Raw genomic sequence first — 27,149 nt, forward strand, 5'->3', positions numbered from 1 at the left:
GGAAGGACATTTACACAAGAAAACCATGCTCGTTCTCCCAGAACAGAAAATAAAGCACATGGGTTAGACAAGTTCACAGGTCTTTTCTCATCCTAATGTTTTCTTTTTGTTGTAAAGGTAAAACAAAACGCACAATGTACAACGCAACCATTTGATGGATTTTAAGGGCACTCCTTGATGTCATTATAATTTCAACTCCTATTTACCCTCTGGAAAATATTAAGATATGAATGGTGGCTTGTCACACCCCCCCCCCTAATTTTCTCTAGATTTCATATTTTTGACATTAGCTCAAGACTAGTCTGGCGGCGTAATGATGTGGCTTTCGTACCATTTCTCTGCAAATGATGGCTTGAGATGGAGATGATGAGAAAGAAGTTTTGAGGACGTGGTAAATCCATATTAATGCCTTCTCGTGTTTAGTCTCTTTGAACCGCAGGCTCATTAATAAGCGATGCGAGTTAAAGGCCAGACAGGATATCTGATTTCCGCCGTTTGCTCGTGGTCAAACCCGCAAAAGAGGCCGATCCTCTCAAACCTTACTTTCTGTACTTTTTAGGTCTCATTTTTGGGACATTTTAATCTGTTGTTTGTTATTAATAGTGGTGATACCTACATTTCAAGCTAGACTATACACTCTTTTCCTTTTTAAGGAGAATTTATTCATTCATTTATTCCCCGAACAGCCATTTGAAACCCATCGTCATGAAGAACAGGAACGTAACACTTAACACCTGAAACTAGCTTTCTCTTTAAATTTAAGATGGAAAACGTTCCCAGTCTGTAGGGGCATGGAGCCTTTGTGTTTCATGTTTTCATTAATGAAAACGGTTTTGTTAATGGCTGCTGTGAGTGAAGAGATTTATACTCCTTTGAGTGGGAGAGCACTCTTTAATTTTTTTCTTGTAAAAGGGAATTTTGACCTGGTTTAACTAGCAGCAGTAAATCACTAGTTTAGTTTTTAACACAATTGTATTGAAATAATGTTTTCCGCATGTCGAAACATGTACGATTATCCTGTTCCGACTGGACTTTTCCTCTTCTTTTTTTTTTTAGGGTAATTGGAATAAAACCTTAAAGATCTTTTTCCCTTCTTGAAACCAATTTTGAGGTAGAATGGCTTTACCAGTCTCTAGTCAGACGTATTCTCTCCCCAGACTGAAAAGTATCAGTTGCACGTCTGCAAAGATTGTGTCTTCGTTAAGAGGCGAGCAAGCCCTTCACAATGAAAGAGTCTCCATTTTGAAGTCTCCAATATTTGCATGTGCTTGCTTATGATGCGAACTAATCATTTTTGAATCAGTTCATTTCGTTCAAACCCATTTGCATGGCATTTATAAATTGCTTCTGAGAAATTTGTTTAGGAGTCAAACTGTGAAGTGACTGATGTATTAGAAATACAACGTGATACAGCTATATGAAAATGAAGTTTACATGGAGGCTTTTGTGAATGTCTATGAATCGTGAGTTGACTCTATAAATTGTTTTATCATTGAAATCAACCATCTAAATGATTAGCTATATTCTTCAAGTGCTTGCATTGCGTAAAGCGGTGCCAATATAATCATATTGCGATCCTGCCAATCTTTTATAAGACATGGTTTTGCTCTGCACCTGATGCAAAGGTTTTTTAAGCTTAAAAAAGCAGGGAAAAGTGCATTAATCGTTGCACGCATTAATATTTAATGCAATGAGAATTTTTCTCTAATGTCTTTTAGTGTCACAGTCACGACCGCAATGACACAGCGATATTTCTTTCCAGACTCCAGCTGCGACCTTTCAGTCATTAAAAGAAAACCTCACCGCGGCAGTCCGTATATCCCGGGACGAGTCATTACAGGAACCGGGTCATAACGTGACGACATTCATTAGGGTCGAGCGAGACCACAGAAGAGATGGAATGTCTCGCTACCTCATAAAGATCGACCTCTGGGGTAACGAATGACAACGCTCGTTATCTCGCCGTCACACGGGGCCCGGCCTGCTTTAAGACGAGGAACGGCACCCCATCTGACTGCCATTAGCTCCCACTGACCTCCTCTGGTGCTCTGCGACATCTAATCCAGCCCCCCGTCTGGAGAAAAACGCTTTCTGGGCTCTGCTCCTCTCAGGCCGCAGAGTTTTTGGTGTTTGGTTAAACACCCAAGGTGCACCAAACTGCGATGGGCTGCTCGGATCCGCAAGCTTGTGTGTGGATTTGTCTGGACGGGTTCACGTCCTGGAAAAGAGCCCCTGTATCACTTTCAGACCAGCACAGGCCGCTTAATCTAAGCCAGACGTGATCTGGCTCACGAAACTGCTGAGGTCACCGCGGTGATGACTTCAGTTAATTTATTCAAAAGAGAAGGCGGGGTTTATATGAAGGGGGAAAAAAATAAAAGCAATTAGACCAGCCGAGGCCTTTGTACTAATGTCGAAATTGCTCTTATTGTGACTTTTCCGTTGTTAAAGCGCTCCTGCCCTGTTCTTTTTTTGTGACGTGTTTTCTCTCGGGTACATTTACTGTGCGTAAAGCATATAAACAGGCCGAAACTACAGAGACTCTTGAGTTTGTTTCTTCCATTGTAACATGAAGGCCGTAAGATCTAATTGAGAGCAGTCCGTACACGTGCATTTTATACACGTCCACCGACTCCGTTTCTGGACTAAGCTATGTTTGTCAAGACCTGCTGTTCTTTGCTTTTGACCAGATTTGTGGTTTTGTTTTGTGCTCGCATATTAGTAGATGCATTTCTGCATCAAGGCTAGTGTCAAGAGTAAAATCAATGTGAATTGGCTATCTAGCCCATCTTAATTCTGTGTTTTGACCCATTTCTGAGTGATAAAGGAACTGATTGGATGGTTGAAAGTGGCGTTGTGTTGCAGAATGCAGTCCAAAAGGAGCCCCAAAATCTTACTCGGTACAGTGCACTAATGAATTTTTAAATGTGTGTATGAGTGTTTGTACTTCATCAGTTGTTCCACATCTTTTTCTGTTTTTATTTTCGAGGGTGCTTGCTTTTATTGACGATTTAATATGCTTTTTTTACAACTCAAAATGAAGTGAGCAGCAAATGTGAAAAGTGCTGCGTTTTGGAGAGCTCTTTGGGCCTCGCTCTCTCTCTCATATTCCTTACGCAGGATGCTTGGGTTTGGGTATTATTCCATGATCATTTTCCAATTTTGATTTTTCCAGCGAGCTGTTAGCGGTGGATGTTAGCGGCATCCTAATGGCCTGCGCGCAGCTGCCACTCACCCACAGCTGCCACTCACCCACATTCACGCGCACAGGGATGCGGTGCGCTAACACGTCTGCACGCATTCCTGCTGCAGACGCATGGCCCTGTTTGGATGGACCTCATGGAAAGTGTGGAGGTGGCAGCGTTCCACTGCGGAGTTTGAGTTTACTGGGATTATAAATGATCCCATTAGAGGGAAATGCAAACCTGCATTTGTGGGGAGGAGACGCGGGCTGCTCCGTCTGCAAATGGCTTGTCGCTCAGTGGCCCGTGCCGAGCGGGTAAGCCGTGGAACCGCTTCCATAAATCCCAGTCTTAAGCAGTTCTCCTTCCCGATGCCCATCGAGAATGAGCGTCTCCCTGCGTTTAACGCCCTCCATCAAATCAACGCTGCTACTGGAAAATATTCAGTGCCAGCATGAATTCATAAATCAAGTTACTTAATGCACCTAAACGCATTATTGAATTTGAAATGGCCACTTTTTCAATTTCAAGCTAGATTTTTTTAAAAGGTCCCTGGAGAATTTTACAGATTGATCGATGTTATAAATGCACCAGTTTTTAGAGGTGAGAGCAAAGCAAACAGCAGAAATGTACAGGTGTTTCACCACAGAGGCCCTGCTGATTTGCAAAGGAGAGTCAGATCTGTGCATTGAAGAAGTAAAATGCTTTTTTTACAGCATTTCTGTTTATTGGATTCCCTTCCACTGTGTTTGGCCACGATTCATATCGGAGTCTCCCTCATGCTCACCGAACCCTTTACATCTTTATATCTCGAAGTGCGTTGCAATTATGTAAAGGAAGTCAAATAAAAGTGTACCAATCTCTGACAACTTTCTGTTTTGATTATCACAGTTTTGGTTAAGTATGCATTTACATTTAAATGTATGCGTTTGGCAGATGCTTAATCCAAAGCAACTTACATTGCATTCAAGCTATGCTTTTTCTTTTTTTAATCATGCATTTCCTTGGAAATCAATCCAATGACCATTGTGATGCTCATGCACTACTCTTTGAGCTACAGGAAGGCTTTGCATTAAAGGTTTTGCAACCTGTTAATGCTGCTATCTGTCATTTTTGTGTTTTGTTGCATGACTTTGGAACAGGACTACATGTTTTTTGTCTCCCAATAGCAGAAAATGGTTTAAAACGCTCATTATTTTTGCAGTTTGGTGGCACTAATGGTGCAGAAATTACAAAGTTAATCTGTTGTCATCAGCATTGATCATGCAATGTTTTCGTGCCACGTTAAAATAAAAACAAATCTGCGATTTCTGCTTTCAGGAATGAAATCGTAATGTTTGAGAATAATCTCATAGAAAGCCATGCTTTTTCTTAAGAGGTTTTTCCGAATTGTCTTGTTTTTCAAGATTGTGTCTGTCAGCGTTGGTGGTCAGTCAGTCTCTTAGTAAAATCAAGGGTCTCGTCGTCCCTCTGGACTTTCACTCCCATCCATCTGACAAATGTGATTTTGGTGGGAGACGTACAGGTGCTGTATCACCCGAGATCGGCCTGGTCAACCAGACACATCCATAAACGTCTGAAGTATCAAACACACTTTCCTAATAGACCCTCTCTGCTTGTACAGGGACCAGGGACTCCGACCGCAAGCCCTGCAGTCAATACGCCACATCCGTAAGCCTCCTTCAGCTGTTTAAGGCATTATCAGAGTCTGGATCTAATATATATGTGTTTAATAACCGTCCCTTTTAACCTGTTGATTCGCTCTGGATGATTACTTTCACTAGCCCTCATGGGGAAACCTGGCTGCCACTGTATCAGTCATTTCAGGGTCTTTGCTGCGCTGTAAATGTGCTGTTTGTTTGGTATCCGTCGACAGGAACATCTTTGGATGTCGACATGACGTTGTGACTCTCCGTAGATGAGTCCATGAAAGCGAAGAAGTGGTTTGAGAAATAAAGCAGATGGGTTCGTCTTGATCTGTCTGTGCTGCTACAGAGTCTGACCGCGGCGTATCCGGTATTACAAAACCTGCTGTGTGTGGAGGACACTTGTGTGCGCAGAGAGACTAAGGGATATTTGCTTGCTCATTTATTGACTCATTCATTCAGTTTACTTATTTTATTTATATGTATTAATTTTTTTATATTCTATTGATTCATTATATTCATTTTACTTTTATTATTTTAGCTATTTATTTTATTTATACTCATTTCATTAGTTGTTTACTCTTATCTATTTTTATTATAATTTTTTATTATATGTATTATTAATGTATTTTTTTAATGAATTATTTATTTTATTATTTTTCCATGTGTACTTTTTTATTTATTCCTTTACTTTATTCTCTTGTCCATTTATATATTTATTTTATAGTTCTTTTATTCAGTCATTTCTTTATTCATTCATTATCTTAATACATTCTTTTATTTATCATTATCAATATTTATTGTTTTATTCATTCATTTACCGTACTTTATTAATTTATCTGTTGATTTATTTATTTACCTATTCTTTTGTTTATTTATTTACTTATTTTTTTATCATTCATTAACTTTAAGTTTTTTTCGCTTAAATATTACATTTTTGATTAATTTTATTTATGTATTATTATTTTGTCAAAAGAAATAAAATAAAAAATGTGCTTATTTTTTAAATCATTCATTTCCTTTCTTTTATTTTCTCATATTTATTATTTAATTTAAGTTAGTGATTTATTTTCTATGTATTTATGTACTTATTCTTTTATTTATTCAATTATTTAATATAACTTGTGACTAAAACATAGGCGATAACTTGTGATTTTCTGCCAGCCAGACGGGCCCCAAACAGTTGCGTAAAAGATGAGCTGCAGATGTTTTGGGGCACATAGTGTGACATAGTATTGCAAATGAAAGCAGACTCCTTTTTTTTTTTTTTTGCTCTTTTCGAGAATACGTATATATTTTCCCTCGCACTTCCAGGATTCGGTCAGGCAGCCGAGCGGGAACGCTTTACTTCCAGGCATGCGGTTCCCGCTCCAAAAACAACTTCCATTCAGTGCTCCCAAATGACAGCACGCTGGTGGGATGGTTTGCGCTCTGGCTTTGAGCGAAGGAGAAATGCGGAAAGAAGAGTAGAGCAGAAGAAAAATGAATGAGTTGCTGTAGCTGCGATTCTGCGCCTTCATCAAGCAGCTCGGTCTTCTGCCACGATGGATTACGGCTCATCCTGACTCACACACGCAAGCCTGACCTGAATCACTCTTACTGACACTGGGAGGATGCAACTTTCTCCCATGAGCCCATTCTGTTCGACTTCAAACACCGATCCGAGCGTAGGCCTGACTCACTTTGGCAGCGCGGCGATCGGTGACGTAGCATTCTCAGCAAGCGTATAATTTCCATTCTGCGGAAAGACGCCGTGTCCCGTGTCATTATTCCAGTGTGTTTTGCTCCTGTTAGAGATCTGAGATTTCTGTTTTGTGTCAGGAGGCAATTCTCTGCGGCTTGGAGCCGTCTGCTGGAAATGGCCATTGAACACTTTGATGCATTTGGTAGCATTGAGCCGTCTGCTCTTTCCCTCTGTCTAGACGGCTTCAGGTCGAGAAAAGTGACTATGAGTCATCTTTTTCTTTTTCTTTTTTTAAATTTCGACCTGAAGGAGCGGTGGGTTCCCTCATGACGTAATGACCTGTCAGACAGACCAAACCTCTCTCTCTCTCTCTTATATATATATATATATATATATATATATATATATATATATATATATAATCACAAGTTATCGCCCATGTTTTAGTCACAGGTTATATTAAATGATTGAATAAATAAAAGAATAAGTACATAAATACATAGAAAATAAATCATTAACTTAAATAAAATAATAAATAAGACAAAATCAAAGAAAGTAAATGAATGATTAAAAGAAAGAATAAATAAATCAAAAACTAAATATATTAAATAACTAAATAATATATTATATTTTAGATGCATTCATTTTTTTAATTAAGATGGAAAAAGACTAAATTTATGTTTCTATAAATTGGAAAAAATATATATATACATTTGCATATTTACATAGAATTACATATAACTGTTATCAAATCTAATTGTATATATATTTTATTAATACAATTTTGTTTTTATTAAGACAAGTTTGCAAGTTCAATGCTGTAATTCCAAGGATGTTCCATAAGCCTGATTTTCAGATGTTTTTGGCCAATATGTTATGGCTAGTTGATTTTGAAAGAATTATAGTTATTCACATCTCTAACCATAATACCCTAGCGGCACCCTAGTGTTTGAAGGACTTCAGTCCTGATAACCCTGTGTTGATTCGGATTATTTCAGGCTTAATAAAGCAGTGGACATGCTTTGTCTCTTTTGTGCCACTTCCCGATCTCCTTCCCTTCTTTTCCCCATCATATCCTGTCTTTTTACCATTCTTATCAACAAAATTCGAGAGAAACTCTTCAGCCTCAGCCTCATTTCCATTCGTTCCACTGCACATTTATGCACTATCACACCTCTTAGACCACACGGATCTGTTTTCCTAAGTCTTGGAAAATACACCATCACTTTTGAGTAGGTTCTAACACGGCATATCTGTTCTGGTTTACCTCTGCATGAGGTACAAACTACAGACTAGTTAAAATACACATTCTCCTTTATTCAAACAAACCGTTCTTGCGGAATTATTTTGAATACTGTTTGTTTTGCCATATTATTTCGATCTCTTGAATTGACCTCATTACGAAAGATGAAGTCACAACTTTCGCAAATTCCATGCTGCATTTCCAAGGATGTTCCCGCAGCCAAGGAATCCCGCCACCGTGAGGCAAAGGTCAACTGTGTCGAGGAGCGGAAAATGTGAGCGATACTCCTGAAAGACAGACCTGCGGATTTTCCTTCAGCTCCCCTGACAGCACCACCAACTTTATTTTTACCCACAGCTCTGGCCGAGCGGATTACGGATATCACGGAGAGAACTGCCTCTTTTACCCTGTTATTATTGGGGTATTTGAGGACTCCTGACCTGTTTTGATGGATTAACCTGTCATGCAACTGCCACCACGGGTCTTGACGGGCCGATGCCTCTTTGGCCTGTGAACCCGAGGAGCCCCGCAGAGAGCCGCGTCCTCTCCAAAAGCAGGCCACCTGCTTGAGTCGTCCGTTTAATGATCAGACGCGTTCAATCATTCACCGCTGGAGCTCTCAGCAACCTGCGTCCACACGCTGACTGACACCAAACTCACTGTTGCTGAGCTGCCTTAAAGGAAAAGTTCATGGAAATGTGCTGCTGCTTCAAAAAAGCACCCTAAACGAAGTCCAAATGACTCTTCTGCAAGGTTTCAAGTCTTCCTCAGGGATATTATGGCTAACTAAAATTAAATCCGTAACATTCCTTGATGTACCAGCACTAAAATAACTAAAACTGAAATAAAAACGAATAAAAACTATGTTGACATTTTGTATACAAAAATGACAAACACAACGAAATTACGAAACCATTCAAATTAAAACACAAAATACTAAAATCTAACTCAAAATATATTTAAAAAAAGGGTAACAATTTTTAAAGCATTTATTAACCTTTGTTAATGGTTGTTATTAGTAATAAAAATGTTAATGTTTACAGTGCATTAACTAATGTTAACACATACAACATTTGATTTTAATTATATATTAGTAGAAGCTGAGATTAACACTGATTAATAAATGCCATTGAAGTATTGTTCATTGTTAGTTCATGTTAAATAATGTTAATGACATCTTATTGTAAAGCGTTACCAAAAAACTATCTAACACTGGTCTTCTGAAGTCATACGATTGTTTCTTATTATATATAGTCCGTTCTTGTTATCAACCCAAAGCTCTGAAGTCTCATCCGTTTTCATTTTTGTATTAATAATTGTGTTAATGTGTCTTTGAGAATGAAAAGAACATGTTAAACCAATGTTTTGCCTCTTATAGTTGGAATTTTATATATTAGTATAACAGAGAAATGTAAAAAAAGATTGAATCACCTAAAGTACGTTTCTTGGGAATCAAACCCATGATCTGTTGCCAGCGGTAATGCTTTAGTACCAGAGCAGTTTTATTAAAGCTAACCACACAACACATAGCATTCAGGTTAGCTTCAGCGCTACACAAAACATTGGTGCATTTCCCTCATTGCAGGCGGTTTAGTGAGCTCTGCTTCTCAGGGAGGTTTGTGGCTCTCAGTGTGGCCTAATTCTCCAGCTCTCCAGGGTCTCTCAGGCCCCTTTACGAGTGTCCCTTGTGAAAATCTGGGGGGTCATGTTCACTCTGTGGCCTGTGAAACGTGTGAAATCAAGGGGCACCTCTGTGAGAGGCAGACCTGCTCTGTTTGATGTTGTCCTGTAAAGAAGCCGTTTCATGGCTGAGGCATCCTAGCAGAGACATCGTAAAGCATAAAACATTACCTCATCACAATCTACACTTCCTTTTTTTTTTTTTTTTTTTTTTTACTTAAAGCTCTCCTTTTTGTTGGCCTGGTTGTGTGTATATTAATATTATTTTATATGGGATGTATATAGGGTGTGCTGGAGGAGACTTTGACTCTTGCATTGTCAATACAAGATCTTGACCAAAAATGTATGCACCTCTTGATGGAAATAAATGTTGTGGTGTTATTTCCATCAAGAGGTGCATCAATGTTTGGTCAAGATCTTGTGTTGACAATGCAAGAGTCCAGCTCTCTGTAAAGTCTCCTCCAGCACGTCCCAAAGACTTTCAATACATTTAAGGTGAAAATGATTATTCAAGCTCCTCCCAACCGTTCTTTCACAATCTGAGCCTGATGAATCTTGACATTGTTATCCTGAATATGGCCATGATGTGTCTTTCTACATGGTTGTTTAAGAAAATAAAGCTACACACTCCATCAATTAGGGTTAGAAGAACTGTTGCCAAACATATAACATGCTAGAAACATAATAACCACTGCAATAATGATCCAATCATTGACTCTTAAGTATTTGCCTGTTTAAATCCAAACAGCGCCTTTTTTATTTGGCTGAGAAGTGTATATTATTTCTCACAACCACGTCAGTACATAAGAGGTTCAGTAAAATGCTCTTGAAGCAGGTTTTTAAGTGTATGAACCTTAAAAGTGGACACTTGGAGTTTGAGGTAATGAAATAAGTCAGATGCTAATGATTAGCTGGTAAACACTGTGTGCAGAAGCAAATAGTTATGTATATGGAGTTGATGGAATAAAGACACACTTTTATGATGTTGAATTAAATCCCAGTACTGCCCTTCTGTTGCACAGCATACTCTAAAGTATGTACTTCCCATCAGCAGTGAAGTATGTACTTTCAGTGCGTAGGTGAAGTATGTGAATTGAGATTCAGCCAGTGACTTTTTTTCGACGCTGATAAATGTCACGAAGACTGTCCTCTAAAGCTCTGCGCATATATTTCTGGATTGACAGTCTGATTTCTCAGGTGGTTTACGAAGAGGGAATTTTTTCCACTTGTCTTTGGGAGTTTAATGATGTGGTGTGGAAATATCAGGCGTAGAGGTGCAGGCTGCCAGCAGTGAGGTTTCTGACCGTCTTCCCTCGAAGCGCACACACACACACACGATCTCCCCTCGCCGTCCCCACCGCAGTCTGAACAGGAAGTTGATAAGAGCGTGTGGTAAAAGGGGCAGATTTCAGGCTGTGGACTGACTGACACTTAATAAAGGCAGCGTTCAGTCGCTCAATTGAAAGCAGGTGAGCCGTGCGTCTGATGTTTTTCGTGTCCAGTTCTCTTGGACCGTCCCACTGAGAGAGCCCAGATTGACCCCGTTTATTGCACAATTAATCGAATTTCTAATCGCGATCACGATTATGGATGCCACGATTACGTAATCGTCCAAAGCCGCGATTACAAAAACAAAAAAATAATCTGTGCGCTTAAGAGGCGTGTTTAGATAATGTCACGTTGTGACAGACAGGCAAATCAACACTTTTAATAAGGCCGGAGACGCACTGGCTGCGTGGCGTGTCCGTTTTTATTTCGGCTCCCATGTTAACAGGTTAGAGCTTGCAGACTGCCTGCGTAAGCGTGTTGGAAGCGTTTCCAGGCTAAATAGAAAAGGAAAATATGTTTATATGTTATTTTGTACACGAATACATGTTAATAAATTACATTTTGATGGTTGAAAGTCTAGGTTTTGACATAAATTCAGATATAAAAAATAATTAAAAATAAATAATGATCAATTTTCAAATGTTGCACCTGTCAATACAGAACGAAATATTCTGTAGTCTATTTTGCTGTCAATACTGCTGACGGTGTCTTTATCAGTAGGCTTTATATTTATGCTTAACATGAATTATAGGGCCGGCTTCCAGAATACGTCCTCCCTGTACATCACCTAGCAGCATTAGCGCCGCGTCAGACACGCTTCTGGTGTGCAAAGACACAGAAAACGCGACGCAGCTGACACGCCACGCTCACGCCACGCAGCCAGTACAGTTTGCAGCGCGGGGTTGATGTTGATGAACAACTTGATGTTGTTCATTCCTGAAAACTCGAAGTATTTTTATGGCTTGTGTTCTAGGCCAAAATACTTGATAAGGCAATCTCAGTTTATTTATTTCTACAGGTTATCTTAAGTTTTTCCCTTGTTTTAATTTTAGTTTTAGTATAACAATTATACCATGCATACTATTGCATATTTGTACCATTTACATTTGTGGCAATGAGAAAAGCAATAAAAGTTTTTTCAGGAAGAGTATTTTCAGCTTGTTTTTTTATTTTTTATATAAAAATATGGCATGAAGTTGCTTTAAACATGGTATAAAGCTATTTAAAACATCAGTCAATGTAAATTATGATAATCGTAATTAATAATCCCAATTGCAATTTCAAAGGAATAATCGACAATTATGATTTTTGTCATAATCGTGCAGCCCTAATCTGTAGTATTCAAAGACGTCGTGAAATCCCAAATGAATTTTATTGAGCTTATTGTGCCCGATTCATAACTCAACCCACCATTTTGCTGCAAAGAAAATGCGATTTCCAACATTGTGAGCGACAACGACTGATCACGTCACGGCTCATTTGCGTAAAGCCGAGCTCTTGAGAAGTTCAATGCAAATGAGCAGTGATGTTATCCGGGGACAGGTGTCTATGTGAACGAGGTTTAAATAAACTGCTTTTCATATTTTTTCAGCTGACACAACTAAGGCAATCTATGGCTCGAATATAAATATAACTAATAATTATATTCCGGTCTAATTTGTTGCAATCAAATCGCAGTTAATACATTCAGGTTCAACCCTACATTATTCACTCCTGGATTTTTTTTTCTGTTATATTAATATACAGTAGTGGCCAAAAGTGATGATCTTCACCCTTTTTTAAATATTTAAAATGCATTAAAGATTTTGTAAGCATATATTACGTAGTTAATACAAATTATAAATATTTGTTCTCAGATATTTTTTTTAGCTTGTAGTCCTGCACTTAACTTACAACATTTGGGTACAAATTGTCAAGATGGGACGCTCAAACAAATGTGAAGCAATGTTTTGAAAGTTGGTTGGTTTTTGTTTAATTTATCCTGATTAAATGACCAAAATACTACTCTCAGTGCTAGAAGCACTTTAAGGCTCCCTCATTTTTTCATCTTTGAGACTGTGTGAAGATCCAGTGACAATCTGTAACGCCTCCGCAGAGGAAGTATCAGATTAGCAAGTCTTTGCTTCTGACGCTCTTTTTTTCCCCGTCTTGGCACTGATTCATTCAAACTGGCAAGGATGCCAATCGTGCCAGACAACACAAGCACTTCACCCGGCCAGACACTGAGATTACAGTGAATGCGACTCGTAGACGTTTAGATTAAATTACGATCAGAATGTCAGCCAATCAGACGCGAGCCTTTGAAGATGAGTGGGCGTGGCCTGCGCAGCTGCTGTCGGCTGTGTGTGAAAGCGTGACAGTTCTGCCCACTCGGACCTAATTGGATATGGTAGGGGTGTTTTTATTGAAATCACTCACAGGTGTAGGCCTCGCTTTAAAGTGGCGCTCGCAACCTCTGAGAACTTTCAGCTGTCTGCCGTTACCAGCGTGTGTTTGTTCCCAGACAAAGAAATCTCTATTTTCAGACCAAAGCTCTGTTTGGTTTATTAGCTAGCAGTCCTAGTTGTGTAACGTTCTTGTGGCGTACTGTAAAGTGGGCGGGTTAGTGAGCTTGAGTACAGAGAGAGTTAAATATGGACGGGTGGTTTTCTGCACCTGCAGGACTGACGCTTTGTTTAACCCTGTGACTGCGAGTAAAGCAGGAAGAGAGAATAGCAGAACTGGTTAGTGTGAGACGACACTAGCAAAACAAGTCTAATAGGGGTGGGAAGCAACTGATGGTACAATGTTATATTGATATCTGGATCCCAATATATTAATATTGCAGTTCTTTATTGTGAAGTTATTCAAAACTTTTTTATTCATCTGCATTAGACTTCACTGCTTTTCACAATTATATTCTGAGCTCGTTCTGAGTTTGGATTTTGGTTGTATCGACTTTTATATTTTGTTGTATTATATTTGCTAATGTATTTTAATTATAAAATGTTATTTTATATTTGCCTACAATTCTTCCCTATTTCTGTTTTCATTTTTTCCCCATTTTTCTTTAATAATATTAATACAATCATTATAAAGATGAATGGATAGATAGAAAGAAAGAATACAATTCTATATTGTATTATGTTTAATATAATTTTTATATATTGTGTTTTATTATATTTGCTTGCAATTCTGAACCTGGAAAAATTCCCCCTATCCTGTTAAAAAAAAAAAAATATATATATATATATATATATATAAACATTATATTAATATGATAGAAAAAAAAATATTTATAATTATAATATTAAACATTAAAAATATAAAATAGAATAATAAAAACATAAAATCATAGAATTATTTTAATATAATAGGAAAAAAACTGAAGAAAAGTTTAAAATAACCCAACAACAAATATTTGTGATTAGTGATCTAGAAATGGTACAGAATCAAATGCAAATATAAAAAATAATTATATTAAATACTATAAATATTACATATATTATATACATACACATATATATATATAAACATTATATTAATATGATAGAAAAAAAAATATTTATAATTATAATATTAAACATTAAAATTTTATATATATGTGTATGTATATAATATATGTAATATTTATAGTATTTAATATAATTATTTTTTATATTTGCATTTGATTCTGTACCATTTCTAGATCACTAATCACAAATATTTGTTGTTGGGTTATTTTAAACTTTTCTTCAGTTTTTTTCCTATTATATTAAAATAATTCTATGATTTTATGTTTTTATTATTCTATTTTATATTTTTAATGTTTAATATTATAATTATAAATATTTTTTTTTCTATCATATTAATATAATGTTTATATATATATATATATATATATATATATATATATATATATATATCTTATGACAACAATTTGAACAATCCAAGAAACGCTTTTGGAGATATTAGTCTTTCTCCATTGATGTAGACGGGAGCTTTACAGGAAATAGCTGTACCAACTGTATACCATTTTTACTTGCTTTAATAGTAACAAATCTTTTTCTGCAGGTATTAGAGCAACGTGAAATATCCCCTGGTGTTGATCTGGTAGTTCTAGACTCAATGAGTTTCCCGTTTTGATTTTTATCACTTTCTCTGTCTATTCACAGGACATCCGTAACACAGTCGGCAACATCCCTATGGAGTGGTACAAGGACTATCCCCACATCGGATATAACCTGGACGGCAAGAAGATCTTTAAGCCAATCAGGAACAAAGATGAACTGGATGAGTTTCTCGACAAGATGGAGAATCCCGATTACTGGTGAGGAGCGTCTGTAACATTCATTTCAAGTCATTCAACCTCTAGAATTGGTTATTCACTCATTCTCCTGTCATTACTAGGCGTACCGTCCAAGACAAGATGACCGGCGCTGATATCCGTCTGTCGGATGAGCAGGTGGACCTCGTGCACCGTCTGCAGGAGGGCAAGTTCGGTGACGTCAACTTCAACGAATACGAGGTATTTCGATCTGGTTTTCCGCTCTGTTGGTGTTGGATTCAACGCAGATCCGACAGTAACAGAATTTGTCACCTTAACATCTGCAGTCTGGTCTGTGTAAACCTCTTTAAACGGCTTCTAGATAATAACCCCAGCGCACGATGGGGAAAAAATGAACCTCGTCGAATTACTCATTTACGAAGCCACACAAAGCCCAGCCCGAGTCTGCGCTCACCACCGACAAATGAAGTAGCGAAACATTAACACAAGCACAATTAGCCGTCATAAGAAAAACAGCGCAGCCCGTCTGACCTGTGCAGGAGGGAACGAGTCTGGATGGTGTCATGGCCGTCGTTTAGCGGCTTCACTTTACAAGCATCAGTGCTAATTGTCCATCGCCGTCTCTTCTGGCACAAACAGGAAGTGAGTCACCCCAGATTTGGGTCTGTCTGTGATCAGTTAGTCGACCTCAGACAGGCTTTAAAGACTGCGAGCGTGAAAAAGCCACCTGTCATCTGACTGGGTCTTGTTGCGTCTGGTTGATTGGCCAGATGTTCTCATTTTCACGTTGGCAAATTTAACAGAATACAAATTGTTTGGTTGTGTTCGGGGTGTGTGTGTATATATACAGTATGCGTGTGTGTGTGTGTATGTATGTGTATATATATATAAGGGGAGTGACGAGACACTTAGCTCACGAGATTGAGTTCACAAGAACTAGACGAGACAAGATTTTTGCACTGAATTTTTAAGAAATCCTCAATGAATGAAAAATAGTCTGCAGGTGCATTTTGAAATGTTTTAAGTAATCATCTTGTAATGAATGTCATTTCAGTTCTACTCTCTGAGTATGAATTATCATATGCATTGAAAGACAACAATATACAAGCACTGTAAAAGGTTTGGCCACAAACTCAACTGAAGGAGAAAACAAACTGGCTTCTCATGTATAATTTCACTTGAGACTTTGTCTGACCTCCTAATTGAACTCCTTTCCACAAATTAGGGATGCACCGAATCCAGATTTGTGGGGTTCGGCCGAATACCGAATCCACTGGTTAAGATTCTGCCGAATCCGAAACCGAATACCGAATCCTACTCTCATCCTCAGTCCATTAACACAGTAAACACATTAATGAAGTAAACAAAGTGGATTTTTCATTTTATTTTATTACTGTAAATAATAAACACTACTTTTACTTTTATATCTGTAAAAAAAAAAAAAAAAGAATAAGCAACATTATGCATTTTAACAGCTGCGATGTTGTTATTGTTGTTATTGTTATTGTTGTTTTTGTTTCCTTGCCACCATGAGACAAATCGGCATTGCAAATTGAACATGTAGCTCGACTTGAATTGCCTTCTTTTCACTGAAAGTACTGCCAAACAACACTTTTTCTGCTCACGAGTTCCATTTTCACTTTCTCACAGCCTACTGCATTCGAACAGTCCACCTACTGTAACGAGTGGAAATAAGGTGTGGCCCCTTTAAGAACTGCGCGCTCCTGTTGAACTGTCTGCAGTCTGTATTGTATGTGCCATGCGCCTCGAACACATGCCCATGTATGCGGGTTATTTCTGTTTGATGCTCATTTTTTACCTTATTTTGTTAAGTAACGCTGTGGAACGTAGAACGTGTGACAGACAGTTACACAAGTTCGATTGTGTAATAAAGTGCGAGTTGTGAGATGCCAATCCCCTCCGTGAGTCTGTCTGTCCTCTGCAATAACTTTAGCTGTGAGCTATCCCTATTTTTCTTCCTGACACAACGCGTTACACTACAGGCTTGTTCGACTTGAACCGGCGCTGCACAGACAGATCAGTTTATGACATCAAAGTACCGCGAGAGCAATTCAAAAGCATAAGGAGCCGTCTGCTCTCTATTCGTTCACGCGGTACTTTGATGTCATTCACTGATCGGTGACTTCGACGTTGCGCGCGTAGTGCAAGCCTAGGGTTCGGTTCGGTGGAAAAAAATTCTGAGGTTCGGCAGAAACCGAACCCCGTTAAAAAGCCTAATATTCGGCCGAATCCGAATATTTGATATCGGGAGACAGGCTATTGAATGTAGCCTAATTTGCACGCATCAGGGAGCTCGCGTTTTAATTTCACTAATTTCGAATTCGTGATGGTGTGTACTCCATGTGTAGCGAGCAGCGGTGCTGAGCAAGCGTTCTACAAGATGAGACGTTTATCAGACGTTTCGGCTCTGTTGCGCAAGGAATCATCCGCCGTGGTTTTGTCATTCATCTCGCCTTACTCTCGTCACGCGATCAGTGAAGTGTGTGTGTTCTATTATGCATACTAGAAAATTGCTCCGTGCACCCTTTTATTTATATAAATGTCAAAAAATCTAAAAGACCAAAGAAAAAAAAGTTCTCTTGGGGTCTTTTAAAACCAAGGGGGTTTTAGCAAGCTGTGCTTTAGTGTGTTAAGGTTCAGTTTGCACAGGACGGGTTCTGAGCTTCAAATGACTTTTAATTTCCTTTTTTTAAGTGTAAAACATTGGTTACCTCACCTTTAAACACCCTTGGGATAATATTGATGTTTTTTTTACTTTGCCTTAATGTTCTCCTCTTTCTGATTCTTAATGTTTTGTTTGTTTTTCTAGCCCGCGGTCGACTTCTTCTCCAACGAAGTGATGATTCACCCCGTCACCAACAGGCCTCAGGACAAACGAAGCTTTATTCCATCGCTTATCGAGAAAGAGAAGGTAAGATTGGCTGTCCCTGTCACACCTTACGGTTTACGTTTATGGTGAAAGCGTATATTTACTGTGAAAAGGAAACGGCATGAGAATAGTCATGTTTCGTCTGCTAACTGCTCCCAGCTGTGCTGCGTTACCAATAATGATTCCCACATAGTTTTTAAAGTGGAAAGAGGTCTAAAACGCCGGCATAATGGGGATCTGAAATTGGAAATCAAACCTGCTAACGTTTCGGTTAAAATAAGATTCCCTCTTTAGATATTCCGGCTGATTCCGGTCACTATATGTAATGCGTTTCCTGCAGTAAACCAGTAAAAACTGGCGACGTGTGCAACGAGTGTTTTGAGTAATGATCGTACACATGTGCTCTCAATCACCACAATGATGTGTTACTGTGTGTGTGTTTTTCTCTCTACTGTACCGTCACTGCATCCATCTCTCTCTCTCTCTCTGTTAGGTCAGTAAGTTGGTCCATGCCATAAAGATGGGTTGGATCAAGCCACGCAGACCCAAGGAAACCACCCCGCAGTACTACGACCTGTGGGCCAAGGAGGACCCCAACAGCATCCTGGGACGCCACAAAATGCACGTCCCAGCGCCCAAGATGAGGCTTCCTGGGCACGAGGAGTCATACAATCCTCCTCCAGAATACCTAATGTCGGAGGAAGAGGTGCGTTCACCTAAATATTACACATCTGCTGTTCACGGTGCTTTTTCATACAGCAACTATTTAAAAAACGGACCATAAAACACGTCCGATGACATCAAACCTGGTGCAACATTTTCAGATAATAACTGAGCATTTTTATAATCGATAAATCTATTATCTTTTCAGTTGCATTAATAATATAATCATATTTTATATCCTTTTCTTAGTCAAGGGTATAGTATATATAATATTATTTTACTTGCATTACATGTAGGATTTAATTTAAATATGGTCAGTTTAGAACCAAAATGTACCATACAATAATATTTAATTAAAATATATTTATAGATGAAAATATATATTTTTAAAAACAAAATAAAAATAACATTTATTAATATTTATATTGTATAAATTAATATTTATATTTTCCAGTTAAAATATTTGTAAAATTAAAATATGTATTAGTCTATTAAAATATTATTAGATGCTTCCTTTCTGTTTTCCCCATCTGTTTAATGCTCAGTTTTAAGTTTGATTTAATCAATTTAACACTTAAGATTAGGGTTGGGTATCGGTTGGGTTTTATCCGATTCCAGTACCTTCTCGGTATTTTTGAAACAGTTCCGGTGCTTAAACGGTTCTTAAATCGGTACTTAAGAAAATGAAACCGTACACACTTTATAAAAAAATAATACCCTTTAATTTACAGGGCCAAACTGGACACAATATTAACTTAAATCTTTAAACAATATAAATACAAGTAACATATGGTAATAATAAAACCAATATAAAATAAAAATTCATATTTACATAATATCAAATGAAACAATATTGTATCAAACAATGTAATAATACTGGAGATTAATAGAGATTACTAGCAGGCAGAGCTGTCAACTCTCACGCATTGACCGTGAGACTCACGCAAATGACCCTTTTCACACAGAAAAATCGCGGACAAAGAGGACACTGACAGACAAGACAGAAAGACAAGGTTACTTTTGATATGGAACAAATCCACAGCTGTCAGATTCTGTCAATATTTTTACGAGATTCACACAATAAATAACGTTTTGGCTCTTTGAAATGTGACCGATCGCTGTAGCGCGTCAGGTTAAACGGCACGTGATACAGCAGCCTACAAATACAAATCCACTGCTTCTTAGCTACGCAGCGTTGAGTGAACCTATGAAAGAGAACATCTCTGGTTACTGGTGTAACCTATGTTCTCTCAATAGGGAACGAGACGCTGCCAAGCTCCTCGCCCTGCCGACCAGCTTCCTTTTTCGGCAGAGAAATCTGAGGAGCAGATGGCGCACGCGCGCCAACATAATATGACGACGTAAGTGCGTCGAGGCGGCGCCCGCGCCATCAGCCAATGTATTGGCTTTATTCTATATGGTATTCAGACTATCGGCACACCCAGAGGGTGTTCTGACACGTAGTTTTGAGTTTTACACGTGAAATGCAGCCAAACCTTGCGAGAAAGAGCGCACATGCGAGACAGAAGAGACTGTGCTCCAAACAGTGTAACACACGCACGGCGGAGAGGGAGAGAGTGAGAGACCTTGCGTGTGTGTGTGTGCCTAATGAAGTTAGGCACCGAAATCAGGCACCGAAATTTTCGTTCTTATTCGGTCTGGTTACTACCGTTAACGTCGGAACCGGTTCCCTATTGGCACCGAGTTTCGGTACCCAACCCTACTTAAGATAAAATATTTTAATTAAAATATATTATAGATAAAAAATATATTTAAAAATGTATAACTTTATAATTACAGTTAAAATGTATTAATGTATTACATTATTACCTATTAATATTATTACATTAATGCAGCCTTGCCTTTCTAGTTTAATGCCCAAGAAAAAATATTTAATTCAAATATATTTTTTAGATAAAAAATAATCTTAACTACATCAAATTAATATGTATATTTTTATAATTATCATTTATATTAATGAATAAATTAAAATATTACATTTACAGTGTCTTTCACTCTTGCACTCCATCTGTTTTATGTGCATAAACTCGCTTTGTGAAGTGAGACATTTAACTGAGACTGCCTTTCAGAGTCTTTATGCAAAATGGAAATACTTTCATTTATAATGCATATAAAAATATACATGTAAATTATGTACTAGGGAAAATTACGTCTCTTTTTAAACACACAAAAGAGAAGATAATCAATGAATAACGACTTAATTTCGGTCTTTTCTTCACACAAACTTATCATATGATAAAAAAATAGACAGATTGAACTCTTCTCTGGCTAAATGCCAAGATCATTTCACACCTGTGTCTCCAACTCCATCTCCATTAGGCCTGTAAAATTTGCCTATAAGTAATTTGCGTCTGTTTTACATGCTATACTTAACTCTGGGGAACACGTGCATCCCCTCTGCAAGTTAATCTTTATATACAACCAAATTTTGACCCCAATTTTGCCTGCACCTGTTCTTTAGTCCGGCTTTTGTCAGAGTTGTCCTAACGTTTGTTCTGTGTTGTGTGTGTTTTGCTCAGAGACTGGCATGGGAGCAGCAGGACCCCGAGGACAGGAAGTTGAGTTTTCTGCCGCAGAAGTTCGCCTGCCTGCGGGCCGTTCCCGCGTACTCGCGCTTCATTCACGAGCGCTTCGAGCGCTGCCTCGACCTGTACCTGTGTCCCCGTCAGCGTAAGATGAGGGTGAGACGCCTCTACATCCCGTCCCGTACAAATAAACTCTACAGTACATATTTATGAATGATGAAATCACCAACACACAAAAAAAGTGTATTCAGTCATCATTCATCTTAGATGATGTCAATGTCTGAATTTTGTTGATGTGAAAACAAATTCAAGAAAAAGTATGCATTTTTTATAAATCAAAAAATATATTAATTACATGCCCTACTGTTAAAAAGTTTGGTATCAGTATTTATTTATTTTTTTCTTTTTGGGAAATGAGTACTTTTATTCAGCTTGCCATCACAGAAGTAAATTACATTTATATTCACATAGAAAAGTTAATTTAAATAGTAATAATATCTCACAATATTACAGTTTTTACTGTGTTTTTAATCAAATAAATGCACTTTCAAAAACAAAAATATCTTGGAAAAATATGGACCCCAAACATTTAATCAGCAGTGTAAATTATATATATATATATATAATTTACACTGCTGATAAATATATTATTTATATATAGTTATCTATAAAGTTAATTAATTTAATAATATAAAATATGTTTTATAAATAATATAAAGTTTTTCTGGCATGATCAATACTAATTTATATATATTTTATAAGATTTATTATAAATTATAAGAAATATAAAAGAAAATTCACTTGTCCAATTTCATAATTTGTTAGAAAGTTGTTTTTTTTGTGATCAGAAATTAATTACTTTTTACTTTTTTCATAACTTTTCATCAAAAAGTAATACATTTCTTACTTTCCAAAATGAGTTTTTTTATTGCATAAAGAAGTTTTAAAGATGTTGACCTATAATATAACAGCTTAACATTTCACAATCCAATTACATTGACGTGATAATTATTCCCTTCATTATTTCTTGAATTGCAAGTGTTAAATGTAATGGGTTTTTTTCTTGTCTTCAAATTTGTTTTGTTTTTTAACAACAATATTGACCTGTTTTTTATTTATTTCTTTGTCCAGGTGAATGTGAACCCAGAAGACCTGATTCCCAAACTTCCCAAACCCAAAGACCTGCAGCCCTTCCCAACCACACAGTCTCTGGTACGTCAGTGTTGAGCTGGACTGGGATCAGTTTAACAGCCTGATTCTGATGATGACAGCCCGAGGAACAGCTTGTAGATCAGAAACTTGTGATATTTCTGGACTAGACTTTATAATGGCTGGACAGTGAGCTTTGATTTTATTGAGACAGGAAACCGTATTACTTACTTTACTTGAAAAAGATCAGAAGACGAATATTTTTGTTGTTGAAACCTTAGCGTCTTCAGACAGCCGTGGCTGTAAAACTGCAGACATGAAACAGGGTTTGTCATTCTTTTGGACTGGATTATAGAAGAACAAAAAAAGCAATAAATCACCCAAATCTGTTTGCTGGTAATGGGGCTAATGTGAAATAATAGAGTCCTGAACGTGTCCTGGAATGATCTTGCTCTGTCTGCTTTTCTTCTCTGATGTGCGTGTGTGTCTGTGTGTGTCTGTGTGTGTGTTTTACAGGTGTACCGTGGACACACTAGTCTGGTCCGAAGCATCAGCGTTTCTCCCAGCGGACAGTGGCTTGTATCCGGTGAGTCTCGTCTCCACCCTGATTTTATGCAGATATTGCGTCTGAAACTGTGATTATCAGAAGCCGTTGTTGCAGCCGTGGCTCAGTGGTCACTGCATGTGCTCTGACACATTACACCATGGTGCTTGAATGGTCTATGCAGGTTGCAGTTTGGCTTGCAACGTTCTCCGTCTCATCTCCATCTCTACTCCCATCGATCTCCCTGTCCTATATATATATACGGTATATATATATATATATATATATACACACACACACACACACAGATGTATTCAATACAGATGTTTTCTATGAATATTTTAAATTTATGTATACATATATATATATATATATATATATATATTAGGGCTGTCAGTTAAACGCGTTATTAACGGCGTTAACGCTAGGGATGGGCATTTTTCAAAAATATTGCATTCGAATATTCGGGCTCATAAAAATCGAATATTCGAATATTCGTTTATTTAAATGACGTTTAATGAAAAAGACGTTATTTTTTAAGTTACTTTTTTTCACGTTTTTGTCACATTTCTGAACAAGCTTACAATTAGGCAATATACACAACAAGCTTACAATATATGTTAAAGTTTTCTTTTAGTTGAAAACATTAAACAGTAGGCCTATTTGTAAACAAAAAATATGAAAAAACAAAAGCATTAATAAAAGCATGCTTAAGCAGCGCGAACGGGAAAAAACGCCTAATAAAGGAGATTGCGCCAGATATCGTACAGAACGTACACAGACACACACACGAGTCAGCATATGATTATCGTGTTTATATTGTTTCACGTTTTTATTGAGAAAAACAATATCCACATGCAGGGGCGCCGCCAGCAATTTATGCTCGAGGGAGAAAAGGCGCTTCGCTGACAGACGCTTCAGAGACACAAAGATAACGGTGTTCTAAGTTTCTAACAGCACTTTGCGTTTTCTGTTCTTAAACCTGTCTCCCTCAACGAAACCTAAAGGAAGTATATGTCTCAAAATCATTTTGCTATAAGATAAGTTATCATCTCGGATCACGCGGGGTCCAGCTGCGCTTACCTGCAGTCGTGAATGCAGTGATGGACAGCTGCCTTTCCTCATTCGACTGTTTGGATTTCATGTGATTTCTCATTGTGTTGATGATATTATAACTCAGATTAATTAATTAATTCGATCAAAAGTAATTCCATTTAGTAAGATCATTTTCAAGTAATTCCAAACTTCGCGAGGCAGACGACAACATTATGTGATCAAATACACACAACTTGTTAACACACTCCACAGTGCCACCCAGTGCATTTAATTATAACTGTGAGTTAGTGCTTGGGATTTATCATGGATTCACTGCATTTACGGCCAGCAAAGCAATGTAGTAAAATTCGAATAGTATTTTATTTTTCGAATAATAATTACAGATCGAATATTCGGAAATTCGAATATTCGTGCACATCCCTAGTTAACGCAAACCCATTTTAACGCGATTAATTTTTTTATCGTGAGATTAATGGTCTTTTTGGCCTAGCAAACTTTGTAGTTTTTTTTTCACATGCTTCTGCAACAGGGCGCGGCGCAGCGCGGTGCCTCGCTATGAAACCCATTAATTTCAATGGCTTGCGCCGCGCGAGGACGTTTTGTTGCTTCGTCGACCAAAGCGCAAGCGGATCTAGCTAGAACGGAAACAAAACAACAGGCACGCGCAGTCGCGCACACACTTGTATGAGCTTGCAAGCCGGCCAAATAGTTGGTTAACGTTACGTTTTGAGTGGATGACGAGTGCGAGACGCCGAAATGGATGCCAATAAGATTCTGAATGGAAAGTTTACTTTTAAAAAGTTGCCAAATGGTTCCATTGACGAGACCAAAGTGATCTGTGTGTTTTGTCGTTGTGAACTGAGCTATCGTCATCGCAGCACGTCCAGTCTGAAACACCACGTGATGATGGCCAAGCACACACACACTAATGCGAATTCTCCGCCCCTTCGTCAATATCAGTAGCTACATCGTCAGTATTTCTTTCACCCTTTTATTGATGGACAGTGTTACATTGTGTTAGCCTAGAAATCTAGACGCACCCTAGCGGCAGCGAAAATTATTTCGCAGCCAGTGTGGTCTAGCAACTCTCCATAGGCTTTTGAGCTGGAAAAACCAAAAACTGGTCAGGCCAATCACATCGTGTATAGAGTCGGCGGGCGGGCTTAACACAATGACGGCACAGTTCATGACGTTCCGCGTGATTTCCATAGGTGATTTTCCTGCTACTTGAAAACAATGAAGATGCAGCGGTCTTTCGAATCGGCTTTGGCCGCGACTCTGGAGGACTTGGAGTTAAGAGAACGTCACTTAAGTCATTCTTAAAAAAGGAAGATGTGTTCGGAGTTTTGCCGTCCTGATACGGCAAAAGTTTAATATATCAACTAGCTCCGCTGGTGGAAAAACGCATGGGACTCACTCATCCACAACCGTTCGTTGCTCTGGTTGGTTGTAGCGTTATCCTATTGCGTGCAGAGGGATTTTGAAAGGTAACCGTTTATCCCGCCCCTCGGATTGAGGCATGTCAATGGAGAGTTCCCAGACCTAACATCTTGATGTAGGTCTGGCATGCCAGGCTAACATTGTGTTACAAAGAGATTATTTGCTCCAAGTGAGAATGTTAGTGTGAAATTGAACACCGTATTGCCAATGTTGTTTTCAATAAAAAAAATGTGCACAAAGCAAGCCGATCCACTTTTTCTAATGTTGATAAGAGCATTAAAATGAGAAAAAATAATGAACAAAAAGAAATCAAGAGACATTTAGAATAGATCAAAACTATGACATTAATCGCGATTAAATATTTTAATCGTTTGACAGCACTAATATATATATATATAATTCTATTCTATAATTACAATTTAGTATGAAATTTATATATTATTATTTAATTACTATATGTGTGTGTATTTATCGTACTTTAATTTGTTACTATTAATATAAATATTTTATGCAATGCATATATATATATATATATATATATATACATACATATTTATAAATATGAATATTTTATGTAATGTATATGTAATTTAATGTAATGTATATAAATATATGTATGTATGTGTGTATATATATATATATATATATATATATTTCGTGTTTTTATTACATCGTTTTATAATTTTCTATAAAAAAAATGTTTTGAAGCAATATGGCACTCTCAAGGCCAGGCTAGATTGTGAATATAAGTGTGTGTGTGTGTGTGATTGTAAAATGATTTATGATAAGCAGGATAGATTCAGGAATATTTTTGTCATTTTAAATGCGTCCCCTGCTCTGTGTCTGAGGTGTTATTGGACCGTTCGAGGTGAAGTCTGTCTGAGCGCTCTTACCTCAGCGGTAGCTAACAAGCTGCTGAAGCCATTCCTCACGCACCCGCCATGATGTCAGAGCTCTGGCGCAGGGAGACGAGCGACCCGTTCGGAGATGAGAGAGATTAGGATGGGCCTGCGGGTTCGGGCAGAGCCAGGATGAGCACAGACGCGCCTCAAACGTCCACATTCACTGGCGCTCGGCGACGCGGATAAATCAATCACGGCCCACTCGTGACGGCTCTCCTTTTCCTCCTCCTAGATGGATTTCAGTTGTGTTTTTATGGCTTCTGGCAGCCCTGCTTTATTGTTAGCTGCTTCGGGATTTGTTGTCGTGTCCGTTTCGAGTTATTTGTCATTTTGAATGCTGGACAAACACTTTCTAAATCTCGATTTTCCCCGAGTATGAGGAGAAAATGCGAATGTGATTCCAGTACTGTGAGAATAATGTGTCGTTATAAAAATATTTCATTCATAATGGAGGAAAGGTCTCTCTCGAGTGCAGTCTGTTGATCATTATCCGTATTTTAGGTTTGAGGTCCTTTAGATACATAAACGCACGCTATAATCCCGAGTATTCCCTCAGTAGGGCCGCCATCTGACTGCTATTAACTCGAGGGGGATATAAATTACTCGAACGAAGCGAGCAGAAAGCATCATTTTAATAACACAAGCAGTCAATTTCACTCAGGGTTACCAATGGAAGCGGAGTGGCCAAATCCACAGAAACCAAATGATATTCGTACAGTATGAAAATGTGGTTGAATTTGCCCATCTGATTTGAATGAGGTGATCCAGGTAACAATACCGGCCTTTCAGACGCAGAATGGCAATGGGTTCCCAGCATGCATTGCAGCTGGCGTTCGAATAAGGCAGATAAGCAGGGGAAAGAGTGTAAAACTAGTGATAGAAAGCGTGTAGATGGGGGCTGGTTGCAGTTTAGTGGCAATATCTGCTCAGCCGTCCATAACAAAGAACT

The 27,149-nt window shown here is 38.0% G+C and overlaps 1 protein-coding gene across 1 annotated transcript in view; it reads left to right on the top strand.

Moving 5' to 3' along the window:
• The window catches only part of bop1 (BOP1 ribosomal biogenesis factor), a 102,126-nt gene that overhangs the window by 60,111 nt on the left and 14,866 nt on the right, over window positions 1-27,149 (top strand). The window contains exons 4-10 of the mRNA XM_056232721.1: window positions 14,898-15,052; window positions 15,133-15,250; window positions 17,841-17,942; window positions 18,394-18,606; window positions 21,104-21,265; window positions 22,241-22,321; window positions 22,775-22,844. Coding sequence (XP_056088696.1) covers window positions 14,898-15,052; window positions 15,133-15,250; window positions 17,841-17,942; window positions 18,394-18,606; window positions 21,104-21,265; window positions 22,241-22,321; window positions 22,775-22,844 — 901 coding nt within the window. The remainder of the gene's footprint in view (window positions 1-14,897; window positions 15,053-15,132; window positions 15,251-17,840; window positions 17,943-18,393; window positions 18,607-21,103; window positions 21,266-22,240; window positions 22,322-22,774; window positions 22,845-27,149) is intronic.

Source organism: Rhinichthys klamathensis, unplaced genomic scaffold (genome assembly GCF_029890125.1).
Source record: "Rhinichthys klamathensis goyatoka isolate OS25496 unplaced genomic scaffold, OSU_Roscu_1.1 h1tg000354l_1, whole genome shotgun sequence".
NCBI classification, from domain to species: domain Eukaryota; kingdom Metazoa; phylum Chordata; class Actinopteri; order Cypriniformes; family Leuciscidae; genus Rhinichthys; species Rhinichthys klamathensis.